Source organism: Periplaneta americana, chromosome 7 (assembly GCF_040183065.1).
Source record: "Periplaneta americana isolate PAMFEO1 chromosome 7, P.americana_PAMFEO1_priV1, whole genome shotgun sequence".
NCBI classification, from domain to species: domain Eukaryota; kingdom Metazoa; phylum Arthropoda; class Insecta; order Blattodea; family Blattidae; genus Periplaneta; species Periplaneta americana.
Window position 1 is genome coordinate 123347596 of NC_091123.1, and position 11526 is coordinate 123359121.

Sequence of the window (11526 nt, forward strand, 5' to 3'; positions counted from 1 at the left end):
TTTATTCAATGATTCATTCGATGAATCATGACGTAATGGTTCTTTTTTCCGTCATTCTATATATTATTATTTCATTTATTCATTAGTTAATTCATTAATTCATTTGTTGTTTCGACATTTCCTTCATTCTATACATTATTAGAGTAATTAATTAATTAATTTGTTTGTTTGTTTTTCATTAGCGCCTATCTCCTTTCCGTCCATACAGTGTAATTTTATTCAGTGATTCATTTGCTCAATCATGTAATGGTTCTTTTTTCCGTCATTCTATATATTATTATTTCATTTATTCATTAGTTAATTCATTAATTCATTTGTTGTTTCGACATTTCCTTCATTCTATACATTATTAGAGTAATTAATTAATTAATTTGTTTGTTTTTCATTAGCGCCTATCTCCTTTCCGTCCATACAGTGTAATTTTATTCAATGATTCATTCGCTCAATCATGTAATGGTTCTTTTTTCCGTCCTTCTATATATTATTATTTCATTTATTCATTAGTTAATTCATTAATTCATTTGTTGTTTCGACATTTCCTTCATTCTATACATTATTAGAGTAATTAATTAATTAATTAATTTGTTTGTTTTTCATTAGCGCCTATCTCCTTTCCGTCCATACAGTGTAATTTTATTCAATGATTCATTCGCTCAATCATGTAATGGTTCTTTTTTCCGTCATTCTATATATTATTATTTCATTTATTCATTAGTTAATTCATTAATTCATTTGTTGTTTCGACATTTCCTTCATTCTATACATTATTAGAGTAATTAATTAATTAATTTGTTTGTTTGTTTTTCATTAGCGCCTATCTCCTTTCCGTCCATACAGTGTAATTTTATTCAATGATTCATTCGCTCAATCATGTAATGGTTCTTTTTTCCGTCATTCTATATATTATTATTTCATTTATTCATTAGTTAATTCATTAATTCATTTGTTGTTTCGACATTTCCGACATTTCCTTCATTCTATACATTATTAGAGTAATTTCTTAATTAATTAATTTGCTTGTTTTCATTAGGGCCTATCTCCTTTCCGTCCATACAGTGTAATTTTATTCAATGATTCATTCGCTCAATCATGTAATGGTTCTTTTTTTCCGTCATTCTATATATTATCATTTCATTTATTCATTAGTTAATTCATTAATTCATTTGTTGTTTCGACATTTCCTTCATTCTATGCATTATTAGAGTAATTAATTAATTAATTTGTTTGTTTTTCATTAGGGCCTATCTCCTTTCCGTCTATACAGTGTAATTTTATTCAATGATTCATTCGCTCAATCATGTAATGGTTCTTTTTTCCGTCATTCTATATATTATTATTTCATTCATTCATTAGTTAATTCATTAATTAATTTGTTGTTTCGATATTTTCTTCATTCTATACATTATTATTTAATTCTTTCGTTTATTCATTAATTTTTTTTGTTGGTTTGTTATTTCCTTCACTATTCATTTCTGCCGTCAGCATTCCCTTCACTTTTACGTTATTGACCATTAGTTAATTAAACTACTATGTTCCTTTTCTAATTTAGCCACTGACAAATTCTTTCAATAATTCGTCCATTTCCCTTTACGTTCTGTGACATTTAGGCTTATGATTCATAAAATCGGATAGAAAATAAGAATCACAGTTATAACTCAAAAAATTTTATTTGCTATTATTATTGTATATTAGGAAATCAGTTTAATATGACCTGTTCCTTTGCTTTGTTCTAGGATATCGCTTTGCGATGATGATGACCAAAGCAGGAATTGCTTCCCTTTTGTCCAACTTTGAATTGCGGTCTTGCGGTCGAACTCCAGTTCCCATTGTGCCGGATCCCATCTACTTCATACTTTCCTCCAAGGGTGGACTCTGGATGCAATTGGTCAAGCGGACCGACAAATAAACACTAATTCAAACCAGAAAAATGTACAGATATTTCTGAAAGTGTCTCATAAAATCAAATTATTAGGTACCATATGACTTCATAAGAACTGTACTGAAATCTACAGTTACATAAATGTCGCCTTCTTGCTTCTAAAAACGTTCACCTTATAGAAATCAAATCCTTCTTAACACAGAAAGAGCAGAAATTGGCTCTGCCCCTAGGGCTTAGATAGGTGTTTTTTTGTTATTTTTAAGCGAAGTACCTTCATGTGTCTTGGATGTAGTAGTACCTACCATTATCAGAGCGTCAACCGACAATTTGGCGTGGTTGTATAGCAAAGTTATGCTCACCTCCAGTTTTGGGCTTCTCTATGTACAAAGTATAATAAAAGAATATCATGATGCTGGATAACCTCGCAGTCGAGACGGCGTCATTAAGTAACGACAAAAATATTTTTTTGTTAACATATGATCATATCGCTTGTGTAGGATCTTTGGCTATATCAATAGGTCGGTGACTATTGCTGAGTTTCTGTTTCTATTGCTGTGTGCTAAAGATGGTTTTTATTTATGTAACTGATTTAGATTTCTTGTTTTAGACTAATCCTTATGATATTGATTATTAAGGCGGTAATGAACAACTGTACAGGTATGTACATTTACAATCTTGTATTTCTGACTGAGGGAAACCATTAATGATAAATCTATTAGATTGACCTACTATGGGGTTTGAACCCGAAACCTCCCGCATGCGAATCTCAAACGTTACCGTCTGAACAACCTCGCTCTGTGAATAGAGTATTGTCTTGATTGTCAGACACCATAATAGGAATTGTTTTACTCTACTGTTCGCATTTCAGGAGAAAATCCGAGCAAGGAATTCGAGTTTTTCCCCCACTCTTACAACCAATGCTCGATACGGAGTCGGCTGGCCAATGACTGAGCCTTGTTTGTCCCAGCCGGCCAATGACAACATCCCCATCCACCTGCTCCTTCGGAGAAGATGAGTTACTTGCTTACCCTCTCCTCTTACCCCGCAAGGACCATATTCCCCTCGCAGGGATCCTCTCTTGAAATTTGTACAGTAAACGCCACGCTTGTCTTGAAGTTGGGCGGGATTAGAACGTTTCAGGCCGCCCAACTTCGATACACGCGTGGAATGAGACTTCTGCCATTGGTGCAATATCAATTATACTTCTGTCCTCCTCTGCCGGCAATGTTTATATTTCCTGTCAGAGATTATGGAACGAAGTATAGTCATGAAACAGTTTTTTTTTGTTTTTTTTTTTGTTTTTTGGCCAACTGTGAAAGGTGTCGCAAAAATTGCCTGATTCTTAAAAATGTACCCTTACAGTCAATTTTAAATAACATAACTTTTGCCTCGGTGGTAAAGGTGAAATAATTTCCAATACATTTTCGTAATAAATATGATTTCACTTGTTTTGGCAAAGCTTAACAAAACACAAAATATAAAACATATTAATGTTAACACCAGAAGGGCCAGAATAAGACAGACTGCACAGATATCTCAGAAAAGTTCACAGGTGGTACTCGTAACATGTAATCGAACACGCCCATAACCTCACGAAATTCAACAACGCAACTTATTCGCAGGTCCTTGACCTTAAGAGAAAATTCAGTCACTCTTCTACTGTCATGTCATATCTGCGGGAATTACAAGATACATACAATCCCAATCATTTCCCTTGAGAGGGTGAAACCTCTGAAGGACGGCCCACTATACAAACAAAGACGGAATTTCAGACACTAAATAACTATTTCTGTCAAGATGTAACTACCGGTACCACATTTCTATACTTTGGATCAAAACAATTTTCGAGCATGTCTAACATAAACAACTCAAGAAATAATAGTCTACCACCTCCTGCTATCTGCAGAATACAACGAAAAACTAATGGAGATAGGGCCGCTACACTACTGAAGAAAGAAATTAAATAAAATCACCAATTGAAATCAAATTCAGAATGCGGTAAATTTGAAACAAATGAGCAGACAGTGTATGCGGGATAACTTGCGGAAAAGTGAAGTTGTTTCGTATCAGAGTATATGGCACATGCCGCGTCGTCCGTCTTTTGGGTACCAGGAGAGTACAGCAGCGTACAGAACGAAGGCACCCCAGTCCGTTCATAGTAATATTGCAACGCAATGTGTGCAGTTGTGTTATCCTGCTCAAGTATTTAGTACGCGTTGAATAGTGTTGTGCTGATCCATTCATAACGTCGAAGGCAAAACGTTCAAGTCGCTCAGAGATACGAAGTGCAATTAGGAAGTATGGGGATGACATTTTATGTATTAACGAAGACAATATCGTCTGTAATGTATGTAAAATTGAAAAAAAAAAAAAAAAAAAAAAAACAGAACGCAGGTTATAGAGAAATATTGCAACAGTACATCGCACAGGAAATGCGTTCAAATGAAATCTGAGGAACCATTTACATCATCATCATCATCATCATCATCATCATCATCATCATCATCATTTGTGCGGGTCTAAACGAAACGTTTTGCAAAGACATGTGCAACATGTGCTCAGTGCAAATATTCCTGTAAAGAAATTGAGTGATCCCCATTTTAGAGGCTTTCTTCAGAAATTCTCTCGGTACAAAAACTGTTTAAGCGATAGGCGAAGACGATTCAACTTCGACAACTTACGGGAATATATCGTCGTTTACTGCAACGCTAGTAATTCCATCAATGATGACGAGGTATGTGCTAAGTATTTCATTTTTCTTTTCCTTCTGACTGTACGGAGATACAGTAGCATGTTGACGTCGTCTGTTTAAGTTTAAAACATGTTGAGCTAATGGTCTGAATGAAAAAAATGTACCATATAGTTAATGTGCACCTACATTCAACGATAAGTCATCGAGCATCCACTGTCTACAAATGAGATTTGAAAATAAAATGGGCTAATAGAGTTTTAAAAATGGTTTCATTAAATGTCATACTATTGAGTTAGGGCTTGAATTTTATTCTTTATATATGCTCTAAAATTAAAAAAAAAATATTTCAAACGAAAAAAAAAAAATAAAAAAAAAATGTAAATTTTAGTCAAATTTCAGTGTCGTCTTCCCTTCAAGGGCGATGTTTACGTCTCCTTTTTGGCCAATAACCTGCAGGAGGTACGGCATAGCATCACTGCTGTAGATGACTGACAAGCTGCGCAGAGTATGGTGGGAATTGGAATATCTCTTACATGTGTGCCGTGTAAACAGAGGTTCACATATCGTGAACTTGTAAGGTATCAAACAAAACTTGGAGAGATTACCTATCTATTGGTACTTATTTCGCTGCTGTAGCTTCAATAGTTATATAAATATGTCGTCTACAAATATGCTAAAATCGGAGAAATCGTTTTGGAACAGAATGTAGTAAAATTTGTCATCCCGCGGCGTAGTATCGTGGTTTAAGTAGAGTTGCCATACGTCCCTAGAAGTCGGGATTGTCCTGACTTTGTGTACCAAGAAAAGTGTCCCGCCAGAAATCTATGAAAATTATAAAAACCGTGACTTCAGATATCAGTGTGAACAGTCATGAGTCATGATAAACACGACGTTAAGATTAAAATTATTTTAAATAACTTGTCAGACTGCGAAGTAAAGTCTTTGAAGAAATAAACCACGAAGTTTTATAATGCATGTTATGCATACTGTATGTTGAAAAATAGGTGGCATATTTTGAAGATTTAATGTGTTTTAAGTGGATGATTTTTCACGAGATCCCTCAGTGGGAAAAGACTGAAAAGTATGTAGAATTTATAAAATACCGGACATCAATAATATTAACAATAGGTCCCTAGTAGAAGTAACAGCAACCAAATTTCTTGACTTACAAATCGATAATGTGTTATATTGGAAAAATCATATTAAAGAAATTACCCCAAACTAAATTCAGCATGTTTTGCTATCAATACCTTAAAATCAATATATTTTGCATACTTTACTTGGTAATGAGTTTTGGAATAATATTCTGGGGAAATTCTACAGGTAATAACAGTATATTCCTAATACAAAAAAGTAATTAGAATAATAGTTGGTTCCAAATCTAAGAAATCGTGTAGGACCATATAAAACTACAAATAATATTCATGACTTATCAGTATATTTTTTGCATTACAGATGTGGACAGATTATTAGATTAAAACTTTTTCTTGTAAACATAATATAATTCGTCATATCAAAAATCAGTATCAACTAACAGTCTCTCTTTTGTTGTAAATATGATTGCTTACATCTTCTGGTATATTTTTCCAAAGGTTAAGTATATTTTTTCTAGCTATGTTGGTACTACTGGTGTTTTAATTATATACTGCAGAAGATATTCTCCCATGGCCTGCAAGAAGACCGGACATGAACGAAATTGAAAATCTGTGATCTATACTGAAGAAGAAAGTCAACAAAAAGAAACTTACAGCAAAACATGGACTCATTTAAGCACTGTCTGATATCTGGCTAAATGATGTTGATATTGAAAGAAAATGTCAAACTTTGGTTTCCAGCATCCCTGACAAAATAAACGTGTTAATAAAGAATAAGGGAATGTTGACAAAATATTAGTTACCTCAAGACTCAATTTTCTGTTCATTATATCTGTGCAAAATACATTTTTGTTCATTATTTCTACCGATAAATACAGCTTCATTGTACATATAATTAATTTAGTCTAATAATTTGTCCATGTCTGTAATAAACTTCCTCGTATGTAATCCTGAAAACTTTGTAACTAACTCAACAATTCATGGCATAAATACGCTTGAAAAATGACTTTCATACACCATCGGCAAGTCTATAGTGCTATTCGGGCAGTAAATATTTTTAATAGCCTCCCTTTGGATATAAAAAATCAGACACAAAACGTAAGATTATTTAGGATCAAATTAAAGAAGTACCTAATTTCTCACACCTTCTATTCTATTGGTGAATTTATGACATTCAATAACGCTCCATGAATATTCCTGTCTTGTATTAAGTACTGATACTAAGCCTTTGTGCTGTACTAGTAGATTATATTGTGAAACTCTTCTATATATATTTAAACTAGACTATAACTATAAGTAGGACTTTGTCATATACTATTAATATTTTTTGACATATTCCGTATTCTCGCTATAAAGCGATGTACGAATACCATGAAATGTAAATATATTACAATACAATGCAATACAATGAGATAAATGATTCTTGACTATCTGAGCAGTAAATATGCTTGAAACAATATGTGCAGAAGAATTAGATGAGGACAATTACAAAAATAAAGAAGATGCAATGTGGGTATCATTTTTTCTTCATGCACGTATTCCGAGCAGTTTTCAGAAATACTGAAATTGGTTGGCTTTTATTTAACATTCCTAGCCATAATGCTAATGTAGAGAGGATATTTTCTCTCATAATTATTGTACACTCAGTGGTTTGGTGAACGTAATAGGTTAGAAAGTACAATCGATTATAGCAATCTTGTTCTTACAGTACAGCATGATAAACTTCAGTTGTAATGAGTTTTATGATAATATTTAAAAATATAAGAGCGTGATGGGATGTATAATAGAGTCAGAAAAATATGCTTAATCATTTAAAAAATAAATTCGTTTCTTTATATTTGTACGTAGACTATTATTATTATTATTATTATTATTATTATTATTATTATTATTATTATTATTATGTATCCCTCCCAACTATAACCAACACCAATCCCGAAAAGTAATTCCGATTTCACTTGTCTTATACATCGCAACCCTAGGCTTAAAGCCTTGGTTTTTCTGAACCGACGCATGCGAGTTGCGAGGTGCGAGGCCCGGACTACACGAAAGATAGTGAGTGGTTTCTATAACTGCGAGTTGCGAGGTCTACGTACCTCGTAGTTATAGAAACCACTCACTGTCTCTCGTATAGTCCGGATTTGTGCGAGGCGGGCCTCGCACGTCGCAACTCGCATGCGTCGGTACAGAAAAACCAAGGCTTAAGGCGTCATGACGTGGCTTAGTTAAACTATATAGCATTTGAAGTTTAGAAAATATCATTGGGTATACTCGTATAGCCGTTTTCTTAGCGAACAATCCCCCTCACTGTAATACACTATCTACCAAAAAGTAATTGGGCACCTAGGATTTTACGTGCTAGATGCCATGTTTCGGCGGCTACTATGCAGTGGTATGCAGACAATAATATTCACCGGTTGGACTGGCCTGCACAGAGTCCTGATCTCAATCCCATTGAGCACCTTTGAGACGAATTGGACCGGCGATTGAGGTTTCGGGAAATTCGGCCAACTTCCATTGTCCAACTGAGTGCCATATTGCAAGAGGAATGGCGACGCATTCCAGTGGATATCCTACTCAAACTAGTGGAGAGCATGCCTGATAGAGTGGCTGCTGTTGTAGCAACAAGAGGTGGTATCACGAGGTTCTAAAGGGGCAAAAAACAGTGCCCAATTACTTTTTGGTAGATAGTGTATAACTTAATTTATTAATTTACTTATTTTCTAACGTGGCCTAAATGCACTAGGAGAAGTAAATCTAAATACTGTATGTAACTAACAAGGGAGGGTTTTCAGTAGGGCTGAAAGTGTTCATGTAAACTGATTTAAGAGGTTAGGTACAGCTTAAAGCAGTAAAATTTTGGAAATATTCAACATTTTTTCCTCCATTACTGTATCTTTAACAATAATGAAAATCAGTATGTGTAAAAGACTGTCTTGCTGTATGAAAAAAAAAAATTATGATTTAAACAAGTTATTTACATTTTTTTTTTTTTTTTCAAAATTCAGTTCACTGTGTAGTGATGAAGCGTTTCCCAAATAACTAAAAAACTATCCAACATTCTGTGATGAAATTTTTTATGTGTATTTATGCTTATCTACAATATGATGCAAAATCACTTGTCTACCTTTGATAGATTGTCTGATAAAAAAATAAATTCATTTTAAAAATGGTCAAATATCAGTATTTTCTTCTAATACAAAATAAAAAAAAAACATATATTTTTAAGGAATGTTGTTGAAAGAGCATGATATTGTAAACATGAGTTTCAGCAATAAAATAAAAGAGAGAGAACATGAAAAAGTTAACAAGTTTATGAGTTATGAGGGAAATGCTTCATGACTGCATAGTAAACCGTCACCTTTTTGAATTAAATATATATATATATATATATATATATATATATATATATATATAAATATTTTTACTCATACTAACTTTCATTATTGTACAAGATAAAGTAATGGAGGAAAAAATGGTGAATATTTCCAAAAAAATACTGCTGTAAGCTGTACCTAAGCCCTTAAGGTTTCTGAAGACGATGGTTAAGGTCTCTCGTTTCGGAATTGCATATTTGTGAAAAATACAGCAATGTACAAAATCTGGATTGTATGTAGTTCTTGCGCGCAGCTTGCTCATAACCTACTTGCAGAGAGCACTAGAGGCGAAGAAACTACTTTCCTCCATCTCTGTTAGAAATCTAGAAATGGAATGTGCTCACATTTGCATTTAAGACGAAATGGATAATAACACTAGTCAACAAGGTTTTTGTCACAAGGATGAAAATGGTCATTTTAGATCAATTTTTGTGTGCTGATAGTAGATCTAAACTTGAAAATGCTCCATCACGCACCATTTAAGAGGAAAATTGGAAATTTGAAAAAAAAAAAAAAAAAAAAAAAAAGAATGAATTTACCAAAGAACTCGGGTATCGAACTATGGACTTTATTTAAATGGTTACACAGTAAATTCATACGTTTTATAACTTATTGTTGCTCAGGATATACTAGAAGTGTATTTTAAGGGATAGGTTCTTTCAAATACATGAGTCTGCATTAATAAGGCGCGTAGTGGGTGATATACAGTAAGTTATATCTGTATTACTTTATTGCTTTATGGCGCTAGACCGACAGAAAGCTCTGAGAGGGTGGGCTTTTAGAGTGAAATAGATTGCATTTTAGGATAAGTTGAATATTGGTTGAGCTTGTGACAAGTTGTATCGCTGGTTTTAAGTGTTTATCTTCGCGTTCATTTACGCTTTCTCAGAATGAAAAAAATCTCGTCGTGCGTGTGTAAATTCGCCGGACAGCTTTTGTTACGTATGTGGAGAATTTACGGCAAAATCGCAGCGTCGGCCTTTATCAGATAAATTAAAACAAGCATATTATTGCCATTTTGAATGCAATGTGTGTGATGAGGGCAAATCATGAGCTCCCCATGTGTACTGCATAACATGTTACTCAAAACTGATAAAATGGATGCATGGAGAGAAGAATCGAAGTATGTCGTTCGCAGTTCCAATGATCTGGCGTGAACCGACAAGTCATGCAGAAGACTGTTATTTCTGTTTAACAAGAAAACAAGATCTAAAATTGAATATCCTAACGTTCCATCTGCAATAAGACCTATACTACATGGACCAAAACTTCATGTTCCTAATCATCCTTCGCAATTGGAGGAATTGGTTCTTTTAATAGAACAAACAGATAACTTGGCTCAACCATCAACATCCTCTAATCAGTCCTATGGCCCAGAACATCATAAAGAACCCCATTTAATTCAACAATGTGAACTGAACGACTTAAAAAGATACATATCTTAATCTCACTAAATAACAAGCTGAGATTTTAGGGTCTAGACTGCAACAATGGAACCTGGTAGTACCAGAAGAGACATGAACGGTTTTCGAAGTATTTTATAATGAAGCATTCTATGTGCATGTGTGTAAAATATAGACGGTTTAATGGAAGAACTAGGATTTCAGCACATCCCAGAGGAATGGAGGTTATTCATAGTTCTTCCAAAATAAGTTTAAAAGCAGTGCTATTGCACAATGGAAACACTAAACCATCAGTTCCAGTGGCGTATTCAGTAGATATGAAGGAAACTTACACAAATTTGTCAGATGCAATCCAATATAAAACATACTGCTAGCAACTCTGCGGAGATTTGAAAATTGTCGCCTTATTGCTCGGACTTCAGGATGGATTCACAAAATACTGTTGCTTTCTCTGTTTGTGGGATATTAGAGTGACTGAAAAACACTATATAGTGAAAAACTGGCCTCCCAGAGAAAGCTATGTCCCAGGAGAACATAATATCAAGTATGTCTCTTTAGTAAAACCGGAAAAAGTACTGCTTCCTCCTTTATATATCAAGCTTGGTTTAATGAAGAATTTCGTTAAAGGTATGGATGAAAATGGAGAAGGTTTTGCATATGTAAGGAATATGTTTCCGAAACTCAGTGAGGCTAAAGTGAAAGAGGGAATTTTTGTTGGCCCTCAAATTAGGAAACTTTTGAAAGATGAGAGCTTCAAAAAAAAAAAATTGTGTTGAGGAACTAGAAACTTGGAATCCCTTTGGAAGTGTTGTTAGTGGGTTTTTGGATAACAATAAAGCTGACAATTACCAACAGCATGTACAAGAACTCCTGCATAGTTACCAGAAGCTCAGTTGTCGAATGTCATTAAAAATACATTTTCTACATTCCCATCTGGACTTTTTCCCAGAGAACATAGGAGCTGTAAGCGATGAAAAAGGGGCAAGATTCCATCAAGATATACACAGATGGAACAACGATATCAAGGAACGTGGCATTCTAGTATGATGGGGGCCTACTGTTGGTTTTTGTTCAGAGAAGG

At 34.1% G+C, this 11526-nt stretch overlaps 1 protein-coding gene across 1 annotated transcript in view; it reads left to right on the plus strand.

Moving 5' to 3' along the window:
* The window catches only part of LOC138703423 (cytochrome P450 9e2-like), a 51186-nt gene extending 49142 nt beyond the window's left edge, over window positions 1-2044 (plus strand). Inside the window, exon 9 of the mRNA XM_069831269.1 lies at window positions 1734-2044. Within this exon, the coding sequence (XP_069687370.1) occupies window positions 1734-1906 (173 nt within the window). The 3' untranslated portion in view covers window positions 1907-2044. The remainder of the gene's footprint in view (window positions 1-1733) is intronic.
* The last annotated feature ends 9482 nt before the right edge of the window (window positions 2045-11526 follow it).